This window comes from Thamnophis sirtalis, unplaced genomic scaffold (genome assembly GCF_051295495.1).
Source record: "Thamnophis sirtalis isolate CommonGarterSnake01/CBP01778 unplaced genomic scaffold, rThaSir2_p1.2 scaffold_6, whole genome shotgun sequence".
Classification (NCBI taxonomy): domain Eukaryota; kingdom Metazoa; phylum Chordata; class Lepidosauria; order Squamata; family Natricidae; genus Thamnophis; species Thamnophis sirtalis.
Window position 1 is genome coordinate 37,407,563 of NW_028261386.1, and position 17,164 is coordinate 37,424,726.

At 37.9% G+C, this 17,164-nt stretch overlaps 1 protein-coding gene across 1 annotated transcript in view; it reads left to right on the forward strand.

The window, feature by feature from the left end:
- Positions 1-17,164, forward strand: part of LOC106544512 (two pore channel protein 1) — a 29,379-nt gene that overhangs the window by 10,796 nt on the left and 1,419 nt on the right. Inside the window, exons 5-18 of the mRNA XM_014060805.2 lie at positions 2,008-2,124; positions 3,717-3,835; positions 3,998-4,099; positions 4,912-5,038; positions 5,673-5,874; positions 7,799-7,943; positions 8,124-8,309; positions 9,432-9,496; positions 10,370-10,457; positions 10,872-10,941; positions 12,582-12,801; positions 13,378-13,468; positions 14,709-14,822; positions 16,156-16,280. Of these exons, the coding sequence (XP_013916280.2) occupies positions 2,008-2,124; positions 3,717-3,835; positions 3,998-4,099; positions 4,912-5,038; positions 5,673-5,874; positions 7,799-7,943; positions 8,124-8,309; positions 9,432-9,496; positions 10,370-10,457; positions 10,872-10,941; positions 12,582-12,801; positions 13,378-13,468; positions 14,709-14,822; positions 16,156-16,280 (1,771 nt within the window). The remainder of the gene's footprint in view (positions 1-2,007; positions 2,125-3,716; positions 3,836-3,997; positions 4,100-4,911; positions 5,039-5,672; positions 5,875-7,798; positions 7,944-8,123; positions 8,310-9,431; positions 9,497-10,369; positions 10,458-10,871; positions 10,942-12,581; positions 12,802-13,377; positions 13,469-14,708; positions 14,823-16,155; positions 16,281-17,164) is intronic.

The following is a 17,164-nucleotide window of genomic DNA, read 5'->3' on the forward strand; positions in this document are numbered from 1 at the left end:
AATAGAAATTAAATACTATGTTGGGATTGGAAAGCCTAGAAATGCTATAAAATGAAGAAATCATGTTATTGGCATAAATTCGTTTTAAAGATGTCTACGTTTGGATCCACCAATTGACACTGAAATATCTATATAACATCGTATATAGTGGTTCTCTGCTTGCATGCTTATGCTGATGCAGTTCAGTTTTGGATGGATGAAGTCCAGAGGTAGGTTGCTCCCGGTGCGGCCTAGTTTGGCCGAATCAGTAGTAGTGATTCAGCCTGGGTCACAGAACCGGCAACGATCCAGGCTGGCCACACCCCCAAACTGGTTCCTCGGTCTCTTCTGCCATTGCTGGCATGTTTCTGCACATGCAAATTACAGTCAACTGTGCATGTGCAAGCAACATGAGAAGTATGTGTGAAGCTAACCGGTACTAACCCCAATGAAGTCCCCTCTTGACCTATAGTTGTATTTGCTATGAAATTAAAATGAAAGTAGAAACACACCCGCTGTTTCTTCTCTCATTTTAATGTGCTGTTTTGAGTTCCTTGAAGAAAAATGGGATATACGTAATTCTATTCATAACCCAGTAGTGGAAAATGGATGAAGATTCATGTTATTCTACGATATTTTGTATCACCATGGAGAAATGCTGGGCAGCCCATTTTAGTTTGAGATATTGGGAAGTTAACACATATGAGCTTATCATCCTGTGTACAATGCGCAGATCATGTTGTTGAATTTTGATTGTGCAATTTTAGCAGGGGTCTGTTGTGACCTGCCTAGAGTTTGATTTTAAGATGGGTGGCCTTATAAATGTTTTAAAGAAAGAAAGAAAAATAGATCTAGGACCTGCCTGTAGCAGCTGAGTTGTCTACCACATCTTTCAATTGCATTGCCATGTTGCCTATATTAAAGGCATGCTGGAGTCTCTAGTATCATTTATTCATATATTTGTGAATTGATCCATATCAGTTCCAAATATTGCCTATGGAGGCTTACTGATGGATACTAACTAGACCAACTAGGCAACGGATACTTAAATTTTTTTGATAACAACCATAAAAGAGCTCTTTTGCCATAGTTTTTGATGCAATGATTGTACACAAGTTCTTGTTGGCTTAAACAGCCGCAAACTCAGCACGTATAACTACTATATATATAGTATGTATGTATGTGTGTGTATACACACACATATATATACACTTACATTAGATTTAGATTAGATTAGATTATTATATTAGTACATTAGGCATGTATAACTACTGTGCTTTGGGATAAGAAAGAATTGTGTTAGTCCAACAAACGTACTTGCAAATGTTGCATTTCAAAAGAGGTTTTTATTAATGGCAATGAAAGGAACAAGGATAATTTCAATAGTGGATTGAAGCTGGATTGACCTTGGTTGCATTATTCAGAAGTGCTTATCGCTTTTCATTGTCTGGAACTCAAATTTCTCTAAAATATCTAGGCTGGATTCATGCATTTTCAAGGAGATTGCTTTATAAGGATTCAAGTAACCACTCATGCATTTTGTTATACTGTCCTCTGTATATAAAGCTTTGTTTTAAACTGTTGCCCTGGTACAACAATGGTGAAAGGTTTTTAATCTAGTCATGTAGAGAATAATTGGTGCACCCTGCTCATTCTGGATTCGAATCTGCAAGTAAACTAACTGACAGTCCTTATCTCATTCTATTTCCCCACATTTCTGAATCAGAAAACATGAAGAATGACAGTAGACCTTTTGAGTCTCAATACCCAGCAACTAAACATTGATTCTTTTGTCCTATGCTTTGCTCCCTTTGTGGATGCCAGCACAAATCTCTGGCATATAAGACCCAAATTTACCATTTTATGAGGTCAAATTCTTGACTCTTGCATACCAATATCTTGTGTGTGAAATCTAAACGCACAAGCAGAACTTTATTTTCAGTTAATTGGAAAAGAGACTCCTACCTATCATTAAGTGTTTAATAGCTTAAATGTAAATCACTTTTCCCTCTTCCTTCCAAATTGTAGATGACATTGATTGACCTAATTATCTACGGCACTCTTAGAACCTTGAACATTCATGGTGTTCGGTGGTCCAGGCCATTGAGACCCATCTTCTTAATAAACTTTGCAGAGAGTCGTCAGGTAAGAAACTTAGAGTGGGTAATTTCCATGTTTGACAGTCTATAATACAGTTATTATTTAACTATGCAGTTAGAAGGTAATGTTGCTGTGGTTATTATTGTGTGTGTGTGGATGTTTTCATCTCTCTTTTTGAATTTTTTTTCTTCCTCTTTTTCTCTCTCTTTCTGTTCAAATAGGCAGGCTTAATCTGGCCTACCTTTGGGAAAGCTGAAGCATGAAATAAGGTATTGTGGAGCCCCTGAAAGCCAGGGAACAGCTGGACTGACCTGTGAGGGTTTTGAGAATTCTGCATGTGGTGGTGGGAGCAGCTAAATTGAAGAGGTCTAGAGCACTATTGAGAGGGCAGCTACGGAAGTGCAGGTCCTATTCCCTGTGCATCATTCTGTGGTGGTTGTTTTTTTTAATTTAAAACATAGGGGTTTTTTTTAATTGTACTTTCCCTAGGAAGAACAGGGGGGGACAGGAAGTATGGCTTCTCTGTGTTGTTTGTTCCTTTTGTATTTGAAGCTGCTCTGAGCATGAAGCTTAGTTGTTGAAGCACCTGAAATGTGATGCCCAAAATGCCCATCTCCATGGCAACATCATCCTCTCTGTTTTAAAACTGAAGTCTGCCTTAAAAAGCTGCCTCCATATTTGCAGTTGACATGAGCAAGCTAGTTTTCACAAAATAATCCTGCCTCCTGGTGCCTGTGTAAATGCCTATAGCAGAGAAATCTGTGTGTTTATGATTGCTGCATGCATGAAGACTCTCGTCTACAGGCAGGATAATTGTAAGAGAGGCAATTTTTGTAGAAAATTTGAAAACTGAATAAGCCTAATTGTTACCTATTACAGAACACTGAAGAAGGTTCAAGGCTAGTCGTTTGCTGTTTCCCAAAAAGTTCTACTTGTGCATGTATGTGTACAATCAGTACCACATTAATTAAGCTGTGAGTAATAACCATTACAACAGCTTTGAGTTTCAAGTATGTAAACAAGACATGGATCCAGAATTGCTGTGTCCTCTGCCAGGAGGTACGGTAGAGATTTGACTTGTACTGAAGGAAGTTTCTGTTTGTATAGATGGGAGCCTCCTTTGCATGCATAGAGGGGATATGACCCACTAAACTAGTGTTGAAGGTTGATCGGGATATGGCTCTAGTGAGCCTTTAGGGATGGGAAAACATTTCCAAGGATGTAGGGAATAGTACTTCATCGCAATTTAGAACTAAGGAGAAATTTCCTGACAGTTTGAACAATTAATCAATGGAACAACTTGCCCCCAGAAGTTGTGAAGGCCCCAACACTGGAAGTTTTTAAGATGTTGCATAACCATTTGTCTGAAGTGCTGTAGGGTTTCCTGACTAAGCAGGAGGTTGGACTAGAAGACCTCCAAAGTCCCTTCTAACTCTTCTATTCTATTCTATTCTATTCTATTTATTCGTTTCCTGGAATATAGAACCTCTCAAATATCTGAAAAATCTCAACTTTGGAGATTGGTTCCAAGATTGTTCCCCCAGCTCTGTTACTGGATATCTTGCAGCTGGATCTAATTTTGTAGGAAAAGGCAATCATTACAAGTAATAGAAGAACACGGATGCTTTTTTTGGCAGATCCGGCGAGCCTTTCGAAGCATCCGGAACACTCTGCCTGAGATCACATATGTCTTTCTACTGTTCATGTTCAGTGTCCTGATGTTTTCTCTCATGGCTCTGAAGCTGTTTGGAGACAGGTATGGGGGCTCAAGTTAGCAGCACTGCCATTGCTTTTGGGCAGGGGTGAGTGGGTGAGAAGTATTGTCTCATAATAAATAATACTCAAGCATTTTGTTTTAATTTCTCCTGTTTGATTGCGAGCCCTCATTTTTTAAAATGCATGACTGTTTTTTTTTAAGGAATTTGAAGACCTTGGAAGGCTTGCCCTATTTTACAAATTATCTTGAAGTTGTATTTGATATGTACGTGCTGGTGACCACCGCCAATAGCCCAGACATCATGTAGGTAATTCTCTTCAGACCAGAAGTAGTTGTTAAGTTGAAGTGATGTGATGTGCATGAATTCATTGTCCTTCCCCTGCCATTTTCACAGTGGAACAGTCTAAGATAACCGGCCCTAATCTGAATCCTCAGCTTATATTGGAGGATGGGGAAATGAGATAAGTATATAATAAATGTGAATTGCTGTTTCTAGGCTCCCTGCATTTCATTTGCAAATTAGGCATAGAAAGATTTTGCTTTAGAAAGGGTGGCCATTGGAAAGAAGTAGTAGTTACCTAGGCAACTTTTGGAAGTGTATTGTAGATATTTATCTCTTGTGGGGAGCAGATATATGACTATTGCTTCAATTTTGTGCAACAATTACAATTATAGGTGGAACTCTATTCAGATCAGAGCCATGCATCAAAAACCATGGATACATGAAATTGTTCATCACAGACAACAATGTCTCAGCTATATTTATCAACTACAGATACACAAAATTGTGGATAATGAAAATGTGGAAAAAGACATTCGTCTGTATAGAGCTATGTGAATGGGTTGGGTTCAAACATGATTTACCTCTTATTTTAAATCAGCCAAAATTGCCTGGGTTCGTTTATCCCAGTAAGCAATGAATTACAATGGCTAAATGTCATGATATAAAATGAAATAAATCCCATTAAAAAGCCTGAGAGTAGGTGATTCTGTTATGCGGAAAGTGTTTTCGACATTCTTCTCCATTACCAAATATCTGGGGGTTTTTTCCCTCTGGAAATCACTAGGGCCTTCTCTGTAGTATATTTAATGCAAATTTTCTTTCTTCCTTATAGGATGCCGGCTTATGACTTCAGCTGGTGGTACAGTTTATTTTTCATCATATATGTAATAATCAACACCTACATTTTCATGTCAGTCTTTTTAGCAGTTGTGTACAACAACTACAGGAAACACTTAAAGGTAAACTCTGCATTTGGACAGCCCCTGCCCTTAAGCCATCTTACTGAGCTCACACCTGAATCTCTCCAGTTTATACCCCTGAAATGTGACTTGGGAGTGGGGCAGGGAAATAAGCCACAAAATAGGTACATTAAGGCTGTGATAAATTTAATGCCTCAATTTTAGCCTCCCACAGCTACACAGAAAGGAACTAAACTTTGTCCCCTCCATTGCAATTGCTGAACAACATGGAACTTTAAAGCTATTTTTCCAGCCACAAAAATGTTGTCCACTTCACCTTAGCTGTCAACTTAGAGTGTTGGCCTGTTTCAGGGCTTTCCCTAATTTAAAAGTAAATGGTATTTTTTTGCAAATCTTTGGTGTTCCAAGTCTGTTGATGTTTCCCTCTTATGTGTGGGTGATGTTGTTTAGGAACTGGAGTGAATATTCACAGTTGCGTATCTGAAATAGAGATAGATAGCTGCTTTCCATTAAGGACAGACAGAAACCTGTCTTTGTTACAAAGACTTTGAGAGAAGGGGATATAGTGGATCCCCTATAGAATATTGGCCCTGGGTCTCAAAACTGCTTTCTGAACTTCCCTATAAGCTCATATGATAACTTTTCTTCTTTAACAGTTATTTGTGTTTTCCAGAATGAGATCCGCAAGCTTGCTTACATGAAACGTCACAAAATGATAGACGCCTTCAACCTCCTAAAGGTCAAAGAAAGAGATGAATTTGTTATCCAACAAGATCAGTGGAAAAATCTGGTAAAAATGGTGGCACCTCACATCAGTGCATCCCATCGTGAGCTCCTTTTAAGAATATCTGATGAAGAACAGAAAGGCTATGTGGGTGAGTATCAGTTAAAGCTGCTTTGGATATATTAATTGCTTCAAATTCTGATGCAAGCTGATCAAATATGCCTCTTGAGTCCATGTGACTCTAAAGATTATGGAGCCGGCAGAAGGGATATCAGCATTGTTATATGGTCTTCACCTGCCTTGGTGATTGATTTATTTTTTTAAAAAAGGAAGAACCAATTGTAGATTGCTTTTAAGATAAGTCTTTAATTCAACTGAAACAATGTCCTACTTAATCCATATATTTAAAGCGGGGGGGGGGGAGGACTACCTGTACTTGGACAGAACCTTAGTCATCATTTACATATGATTTGATGATAATAAATGTAGTCAAGATGTGATCAAGTTGTATCCTAAATTCTCTCTTGCACACTTGTATCAGAAAATGATTGAATGTGTAGATTAAGTCTGATCTACCTATTCTAATATCACCTTTCCCTGTTGTTTCCCACAAAAGAAAAACATATGATAAGTTGAGGGTCTGTTACACAGTAAACTAGTAAAAAGTTTACATTGCGATCTTTTGTTTTAAAAGTTAAAAATGGAAATAGCTAATACGGGTAGTCCTAAACTTATGACCACAACTGAGCCCCAAATTGATGTTAAGTGAAAAATTTGTTAAGTGAGTTTTGCCCTATTTTACGACTTTTCTTCTCACATTTGTTAAATGAACCACTGAAGTTGTTAAATTAGTAACACGATTGTTAAGTGAATCTGGCTTCCCCATTGTCTTTGCTTGTCAGAAGGTTGCAAAAGGTGATCACATGACCCGGGACTCAGCAACCATCATAAATATGAACGAGCTGTATAAATCATCTCCGGACACGCTTCAAGGTGCTAGTCGTTACTTTTAAAGCCCTACATGGTATCGGACCTGGGTACTTGAGAGACCGCCTCCTGCCACTCACCTCCCAAAGACCTATCGGATCCCACAGACTAGGCCTCCTCCGAATTCCATCTGCCGGCCAATGTCGGCTGGCGACTCCTCGGGGGAGGGCCTTCTCTGTGGCTGCTCCGGCCCTCTGGAACGATCTCCCCGTTGAGATCTGAACCCTTACTACCCTTCCGGCCTTCCGCAAAGTAACTAAGACCTGGCTGTTCCGGCAGGCCTGGGGCTGTTGAACTATCCAGCCCCATTCGAGGTTACAACTGTTGTTGAATTTTAAATTGCTGTTTTTTATTTTATTTTTTTGTATCCCCTCCCCTTTTTATTGTTAGCCGCCCTGAGTCTCTCGGGAATAGGGCGGCATACAAACCAAATAAAATCTAAATCTTCCCCACTGCTCCATGCCTCAGGCGCCTCCTGGTGGCCAACCAGCCTCTCTGGTCCCTGCTCTGAGTCTGAACCCTGCCCAGGGTCCTCCATATCTTCCATAGCAGACTCATAGGGGTCCTCGCTCTTGGAGTCCATCGGCAGCTCCAACGGCTCCTGCTGGGCCACAACAGGTCACTAAATGAACTGTTGTAAATTGAGGACTACCTGTAAACATTTGTAATACAGATGAAGATTATCTTCACAGAATCTGGGTGATTCATTCCATGCACATTCTGCAAAACACATAGTTAAAATATTGCAAACTATTATTGCCCCTCATGAACATGGCATGCATGGTCATCAGTGTCTCTGTCAAGCTATGATAATGTCAAACTGATGATATCATGGCGCAAATACCACAGGGGTGTATTGGTACTGTGGTATGAGATGCAAATGTGTAGGTTGTGGGGTTGCATGATGACATCATCACACACCAGTTGTCCTTTTCCTCTTGTTCCACCTGTGGATGCATATCCTACTATATATAAGCAATGAGCAAATGTTGTTGCTATTCTTTGTATCACGCTGTGATCATTTTAATAAAAAGTTTTGATTAGGGCTGCTTCTTAATTGGATTCTGTCATTCTTTTGTGTATGACAGACAAAAAATCCTTTGTACGTCTGGCTGATCTTTTGAATATAGAGGTGATCACACTGAAGGCCCGCATCCACCCCTTAGACAGCTGGTTTCCACAGGTGTATAACTCCACTCCCAGCCTGGTTTTACGCAATATGGTCCAGCACAGGTATGTCTATGTTCAGGCAATTACTTGCAACAGTCCCAGTATAATATTTCTACTTGTCCATGTGGGTGGCACATAATGTAGCAGCTGCTTTAGTATTCCAAATGTATTTTATGAAATGTAAACTCCTGGTAGACAAATTGATCACCAAATTGATCTGAATTTCATTTCATTTCTCTGCAGAGCATTCATTTGGATATATGATATTATCATACTAATTAATGCAGTCTTCATTGCACTGGATGAGAAGAATCCTTATATTTCCTATGCAGAGTGGGTGTTTTTATGCTTGTATATAATTGAAATACTCCTGAAATTATATGTTTTTGAACCCAGGACTTTTTTTGCAAGAAACCAATTCTGGAACTGGTAAGTATTCCTTAGTCTTGGTCTTTTTATGATGAGCAAACCGTTCCACCTACTTTATATCCATTCACTGGGGAACACTTCACAAGAAGGCTAACAATTTAGCTACTTCATATTCCTGATTTAGGTTGTTATAACAATAATTCACATTTTAGAAATATTAAACAGTTTGTATTACAGTAGAAAAATACTGAAGAGCCAGAATGGAAGAGGAACTTCTGCTATTTATGTCTAAGGAGATTCCCAGTCATCCAAGTCGTGGTTTTTCCAAAGGTGCTTTTTCAAGAGGCAACTGGACTTTTTGGTTTTTCTTTGAAGATGTTTCGCTGAAGAAGCTTCTTGGATAAGAAGCGAAACATCTTCAAAGAAAAGCCTGCACCTTTGGGTCTCCCATTTATGCATTTTTCCCCTTATGTTTCTTATTGGATTCAATAACAAAGTCTTTGTGTTAGTTTAGAAGTGGTACTTGGATTTAATAATATATATGTGTATTTCAGATATGCTTTAGAAATATCTCCTTTATACTCTTCTAGAAAACATACTGTATTTTTCGGCGTATAAGACACACCAAGATTTTGAAGAGGCAAATTAAGAAAAAAAGGTTTTGCACTCTGCAGACCTCCCCGAAACGGCCCATTTTTCATGAAAATTGGCCTCTTTTTTAAAAAAAATGGGCATGAATAGCCTTTAGGAGGATTATAGAGTGCTCCTGGGGGTTGGGGGGCAAAATTGAGCAAAAACGGCCCATTTTTCGCTCATTTCTGCCCTCCCCAGCCCCCAGGAGCACTCTGCAAGGCTCCTAAAAAGTATGCATGGCCATTTTGGTGAAGGGGGCAGGTTTGGGGAGGCAAAAAAATCCTGTATTCAGTCTATAAGACGGACCCAGATTTTCAGCCTCTTTTTTGAGGTAAAAAGGTGTGTCTTATACTCCGAAAAATACCGTATGTTAAAATGCCTATTAAAAATCAACAACTGTTCTCCTACTGATTAATTGAAGATCTGACTGCCATTTAATGCTTGTCTTACATCAAAGATTTCAAAATGTTGGCAGATTTTTTAAAAAATAGATCAGCATTCAGGAGGTGAAAGAGGAAGAACAGACTGTTTTCTTTCCACTTTTCCTAGGTTTGATACTTCTATCATTATTGCTGCTTTGATTGCAACAGTACTGAACACTGCACTTAAATCAGGTATTATATGCATACATATACCTATAATTTTATTTCTCCTCTACAGAAAAATGAGACTTTTCTTGAAAATGAAACACTTTCTTCATTTTAGTAGAGGCCTGTTAAGCGTTTTAGTCAAATAAGAGTTAGATTTTTTTTTTTAAAAAAAGTGCAAAACTGCAAAGTTTGGGGGAAACGTTATATGGGTTACATTCAGTCACAGTACAGACCAGATTTTGGTATAACAGGAACAAGTGTAGTTTCCACTGTCTGTACATTAAAAGCTGTTCTCTTTCTCTCTGTTCAGACCCTTCCTGAAAACAAACATGAGGAGGAAATTGGAAAGTCCCTGTTTTGTTGAAAATTCCTCCCATTGTGCTTGTTTCAAATTTTGTCCCACCATTAGTCTTAATTACCATTATCTTGTTTCACTAAGGTTAATCACAGGTGATTAATTTCAGACCACATTGAAGCTATACTTAAAAAATATTAGTTCAAGCTGTTCACAGCTGAAAAGCAAGAGTAGGGGGCTCTCATTCGTATTTTTATAATTACTTCAACTGTGAGGTAATTATTACATCTAAACTGGCTTGAGGCCAAGTGTCCAGTTCCATACACTAGTTTAACAGGGTTAGATAGTTCAACTTCTTAGGATTATTTTCTACCAGTCAATTTAAGCAGAGTATCCAGAAATGAATTTCACTGATATTTATCTACAGCCTAGCCACAAATAACATTGAAAGTGATGGTTCAATCAGGAAAATACAGATTTTTTAATAGAAGATGAGGGGCTGCTGCGGTATGTGAAGTAAACGGCTACAGCTAGTGATGAGGATCAAGGCACCATTTTTTTAATTACTTGTAAACTACTTGACACATTTCTTTTTTCCGTAGTGACTGCATACAGTAGCCAGCAAATTCTGGACATTGTGTTTGTCTTACGAGTTCTTAGGCTTATAAGAATTATCGACAGTGTCCAAAGGTAAGTGCTTTTTAGAAGAACACATGTATGTCTGCAGATTAGAAGAGGTAGGGTGCAGCTGAGGGTGAATAATCTGAATTGGCCTTCTCCATCCTGATTATTTTCAGATGTGTTGGATTGTGACTCCTAGCGATCAATAGGCATCATGGCTGGGGATTAGGGAGTTGCAGTCAAATGCAGCTGTATGAGTTTGGAGAAGGATAATTCAGTAAGTGACATGTTGATAGTACACAACTGAATGATGAAAGACAGCAGATGGCATGTAGTAAAAGAATGAAAGCAACTACAGGGATAAAAAGGTTGAAAAAGTGATGCCCTCTATTGAGTGAAAGTTTTCACTGAATTGACTAATAGTGGTTTAAAAAAAATCTTACCTCTTCTTCCATGGTGTTTTAATGCAGTATTTCATTCCAGGTTCCGTGTTATTATGAATACACTAATAAACATTGTGCCTACAATGCTAACCTTTGGAGCATTAATTCTGGTAAGCAGTACTTAAGTTTGTCCTTTTCCTTACTTCTTCCATATAAGTAAAGGTAGGTCTTAAAGGTAAGTTCAATCTCCAATGTTTCCCATTTAAAGGAAGATCACAGCAAATGATGGAAAAAGATCTTTGACTTCCTGGATAGCACTTGCCAGTCAAAGTACTTGATTAGACAAAGAGATATTCTCAATAATAGGCAATCTCTGCATAATTATTATTTGCTTGATTATGTCTTATGTTGTCAGGTGAAGAACCATGACAAGTGTTGGCTTATGTATCTACTTGAATCAACCATAACTCCATCTGCAGTATGACTCATTTTTAATAATACTGGCTGATGGCCTATAGACTAAAGGTCAAGATTTTTAAATGATGTGTATTGTCCTTATAGCTTTTCAGCATCCTTTTGGCAGTTGCTGTTCCTGGCTCTGTTTAAATATCTGAAGATTAATCCTAATGTCTCCTGCATGCCAGTATGCTCTGTGTTTGCTTTACAGAAAATTGAGATGAACAACTTTCTTTCTAGAGGTAGAGATAGGGAAGACAATATGTTCTACTTTTGAGCTAAAATTGAGCAAGTATTTATAATTACTTAGGAATGCTTTATCATGGGGGGACTGATTGCTGAGCAGATATGCATAGGATCGTGCTGGAAGAATAGTTCCCCTTTTAAATGAAAATCAATTATTTTAATTCCATTTTGATATGCCAGAAGAAAATGGTAAAGATTGTGATATCTCTTGTACCCAATTTAGGAGTAATTCATAATTATGGCTGAAAATTATACTTTGCTTATCATGGAGGTAAAAACTTCATTTGGAAAAAAAAACTTCTGAGACCTATTGTTGGAATGGAAGAAGAACTATATTAAACTGAGTTCGTAGTCATCATAACCATGGTTTTCTTATAGCTTGCTGAATAAAAATTGGTTGTGTTCATAATGCATATTAAGCCATGATATAAACTAGGATTGACAAACCTTAAAGATCAGGTTTGGACCATAACATGCTACATCAAAACTCATTATATTATGTGATACAGTGTTGCATAAATCTAGGCTTAGTTTAATTGCCATGTTAAGTGATATCCTTATATCCCATCAAAATCATATTTGGAGGATTCTTAAATCTATCAGAACAACAGAAGGAGAGATGCTAGAATCCAAGAAGGCTCATTCAGCATAAGATCACAGCTTTAACATTCACAAATTCCTTTTCATTTTTTGAAGAAACCTATCTACAGTAAATGGAGCGAATGGCATGTTCATTAGAAAACTATATGTCATATCAGGCTGTTTTGTTTGGTAATCTGCCTACTTACTCAAGGGAAAAGCAGGGGCAGCAAAAATGCAGGGGAGCATTTGAAGGGATGGTTAGAACATATGATTGGGGACATTGTAATACATTGGTCTCTGTGACTATTTATAACCAAGCTCTGGATGAGAATTCTTGTTTTGCAAGAGTGCCCATGGTATGCTCTCTCAAAATTCTAGATGTGTCCCTGCTCAAAAATTGTCTAGTGATTGTTAGTTAGTAACAGTGATAAAGAACAAGCTCTCCTGCTCAATACATTTTGCCTTTAATTTAAACTTATAAGCTAGTTATAAGAAACAAATAAGTCGATATCTTCTTTTTTGTCAGGTGGTATATTATGTATTTTCCATTATTGGGATGGAAATCTTCCATGGGAAAATCCAATTCTTTGCCGGAAACACCACCTCACCGCAAGCCATGTACTGTGGAAATCCTGTTTTGAGTGGAACTACATTTGCACGAGCCAAATATTGCAGGAATAACTTCAACGACATTGTGTCTTCTTTTGTTGTCCTTATGGAATTAACCATTGTCAACCAGTGGCATGATATCCTTTTTAAACAGCCATTGTAAAATACAGAGATAAAGATAACGGCTTTGAGAAGAAGCATCATTATCATCAAGGCTTGAGTTGGCAAACATAGTAGGTAGATCTGTGAAGGAAGCTTCCAAAAGAAGTGCTTTGATGATTTCATCAAATAAGTTTATGCAGTCTTTACTCCCTGAGCTAGAATGTTTGGCAGAAAGTCTCTCTGTGTGTGTGTGTGTGTGTGTGTCTGTGTCTGTGTGTGTGTTATGTCTGTACTTGTAGGTGTACATTTGTCTTTTCTTTTGAGCTCTCCCTGGAATTCTCAGCTTTATTATTATAAGGCAGCTTTTGAAGACAGTGAGCAGAAGCTTGTGATAAAGCTCAGAGGGCTGCTTCCACAGAAGGGGTCTGAAAGTTGTTGTTAGAGAACAGGATAATGAAAGGCATTCAGAATCATTGTTTGATCATCCCTGGTCCTGTGAGAATGCAGTTTCTCGAGAATCAGGCTTTTGATCAAAAGAAGTCTTGATAGATTTATATAACTGCAAAATGCACATATAGTAGCTACTTTCCTTGTTCTCCTTAATATTGTACTTCTTGCCAATGGATTTGCCCTTGTGACTCATGAGAGTGCAAAGCTGTTTTTCATCATCTTTCACATTGTTGTGGTGATTATGATTATTAAGTAAGTCTACCTCTTTATAGTCATAACATTGGAAAGTTTCGTTTTTACATGCATATTTTTCAGAAATTTGAGGTTGTATTCATTTATGGAATTTATACGCCACCCACATCTATCACAACTATATGTTAAGTGGATCATATATCTGTTATATATTTAGCATATACAATTATATGCTAAATGGAAATTACCTACCCTCTCTTAAAGACAGACTATTATTTCCTTGGGGAGATTCTTGTTTTACAAGGTACTTCCAAGTATTGAAGTTCTGGGTTCTATGTTTATAGTTACTTGGAAGTAAATGCGTTGTCTGGTTTACTAGCAAGCAGGGGTAGGGAGTGTGAATATTAGTAGTTTGACATATGGGGAAGAATAGCTAGTATTCCTGGGAGGTCACAGAATCTTGATCTGGTTTTTTTGCCTTCCAAATTCAAATAACAACCATAAGTGAATGTGGCATTGTCTGCCATAGGCATCAACATATTTCCTTCCCTATTAGGTCATGAACCTTTGATACAAAAAAATTATTCCCAAACTCTTTTTTTGTTAGCATAATAGAGCATAATATCATCCATTTTGTGATACACATGATGGTAATACTCAGGAGAATTATTCCTATCCATGTATTATCTGCCAGTTTTATTGTTTGCCAAAATATGATAAATCTCTATGTAAAATTTTAACCCATTTACATATTTTTTTATTTTCCATATTTTGGATCTACATTCCTGTAAAGAATTGAAGGATTATATGGTGTAGAGAGGTTGCAATACAGTGACTAAACTGGTAAAAAAAAACACCTAACTAAATATAGTAAAACCTCTTACTGAGTAAGCACAGATAAAAGCTTTGCAACACTATTCTCTCGTTCTCATCCACTTTGAGAGCTGTTCAGATTTCAATAGGCCATGCTAATAGCGGATTATAGGAAGCTACCATTTACCTAACACTATTCTTACTCATTCTAGTACTAAATTAGGGTTGGTCACAAAATCAGCCCTATCTTTACACTAGAGTTGGCATTTTACCAGCCTATGGAGCCCTTCCCAAGGGTGTGGTAGGCGGATGTTACTTGATGGTGTTTCACATATCTGAAAATAGTAGGTTGGATAATCCTGTCTTTTTGTCCAATGATAATTCATGTCCATGCAAATTGCCTCATAAAGAAATTGCATCAAACCAGGGAGATATTGATTGATGGCATTTCAAATGCCATGCGTCATTTGACATGTTTGATTTGCAGCATCTTTGTAGCATTCATTTTGGAAGCATTCTTTGTGGAGTATTCTATTGAGAAGAGTGAAGTTGAAACTGCCATTGAGAAGAAGATTCAAGAACTTGGTATAGGGGTACAAGAGTAAGTAAATCAAAAATACCTTTTTTATTGCCCAAAGCAGATGATTTATAAAGTGGTTTTGGTAGAATTCCTGTGATTAGTAAATGTTTTCTCTGGGCCCAAGCATTTGTCCCATCTCATTATCTAAAATGTTCTGTTATAATCTGTATCTGTAGTAGTTAAAACAACTTTTTTTAGTGTTATGAAACTAAGACTTTCCTAACTAGCATTCTATTCCCACAATGGGCAACTAGTTTCCTAAAAGAAATTCACTAGCTAGGCATCAATGCAATAGCAATATTACTCTGCTGTACTAATGTTACAAGAGCAAGCCTACTGCAAAAGATAGGGCTACCAGATCTTGGCTGCAAACATTTCAAGTGGCCACTAGATGGCAAAAGAAGCCACAACAATCCTTGCTGTTTGCTGCCACTTAATGGTTTCTTTGAATTGTAGCTACCAAGCACAGGTAGCCTTAGCAAAATGGCTAGTAGAGACTATGGAGGCTAAATCATGTTATGGAAGCCTTTGAGTTTGAGTAATTGTCTATCTGCAAGGTAGCATATAACTGGCTTTGGGCAGAGTAACGGTCTCCCTGCAAGGCCCGGTATATTGCTTGAGTATTCCTGGATGTAGTGTTTTCTGTGAAAATATAGATGTCACTAGATAGTCATATTTTTTTTAAAAAAAACAGCTTTGGATAGTTTACCAGCTAAGAAAAAGCAGTCCTCCAGCAAATAAAACATCTTGCTTTGGATTAGTCTAGATGAGTCAGTATTATCAATTCTATTTGGGGACTTTTTTAGACTGTATGGGAACCTAAATTAGTACAGAATAAGGCAGCAAAATTATTCCTAAAGTCTGAGTGTTTACTTTTTCTTAAATGAACCTTGGTTTACATATCATTCTAAAACATGGTATATTTGGCTATTGTTTTATGGAATAAACATCAACTGTTGTATTCATAACATACTTGTAGTCATCAACTACGATGTATTTTTTAAATGACTGGATTTACCTAATATTTTAACCAAACCAAAGAAACAATATTATGGCTTAGCCCATATTGTGAGTGCAGCTTTATTTTATACTGTTTATGTTAGCTGCTAAATGGCTCTTGGCATAAGATTTCAGTAGATGCTGTAATGATGTCACATGCATAACATCAGACAAATTATAACATTTATGTTATGTCAGCATGACACATATAGCTTTCCCCCCACCCTCACTTGTTTGCCCTCTGCAGAGGTATCCATGACACCCAAGTAGAAAAAACTTGAAATCAAAGAGACGCTTTTAAAAAGGTCATTTAAAAAATGCATATGTGTATTAAGTAGATGGGTTCTGTTTTTAGGGATGACCTTTTTGATGGTAGGTTGATAGACAACCTTGAAACCAGGGAAAATGATCTTGGAAGTGAAGAAGGAATAGCAGTGAAGAAGAAATCTAAGGGGTTGATGTTTAAAATTGCCTCCAGAAGTAAGTGCATTATCAGAGAACTTGTATTTATTGTGCTTGTTGGTGGGCATAGAGAAATAATAACTACAGTTAGGAGCAAATCATCATGCTGTGTAGCAATGGTATCCTCTTATCTTCACTACCGGTTCAGTAGCGGGACTGTGCACGCACAACTGGGCATGCACAGTCTGGGTGGGTGGGTGGAGCCTCACGCTCCCACCACTACCAGTTTGCCCAAACCAGTGCCAATTGGCAGAATACCACTTCTGATGCGATGTATATTGTAAGATATGATGGGTTTTTCTCTTAAGGGGGGGGGCATAAATCTATTTCCTTAACTGCATTACTCTAGACAAGTTGGAAAATTCCCATAATTCTTAGTTCAGCTAGAAGTCTTGATTGTTGAAAACTCAGGGAACTTCTAGACAAGAGTAAACTGGAAAAGCCTATGTAAGTGATGTCAATTTTTCTCTCTGGCTTCTTAGTTTGCTGCTTTTCAAAATATAGGAAAAGATGGCATTTTTGTTATGTTGGTCTCCAACTCTCTCTTCCTTGCTTCATGGTAAATTTCTTAGAGACTTAGATAGTAAATTTTAATACAGTATGAGCAACTTTGATTCTACCCATACTATCTAAAAAGAGCAATTTCACTTACATATAGATTGATTTTGGGGGGGGGGATGTTGTGGCTATGGCCTTTTGCAAACCTTCTTGGCAGCGAGTGCCCAAACTGGAATGTGCATGCATGCGCTGGAGCACCAGAAACCTGATGGCCAGCTGTCCGGAGCGCACATGCTTGTTTTTTGGGGGGCTTGGGGGCCACTTTCAAACTGTTTTGGGGTCAAAATGGCCCCCAAAACAGCCTAAAATGGCCTGAAAATGGTCCAAAAAACCACCTGAAAACA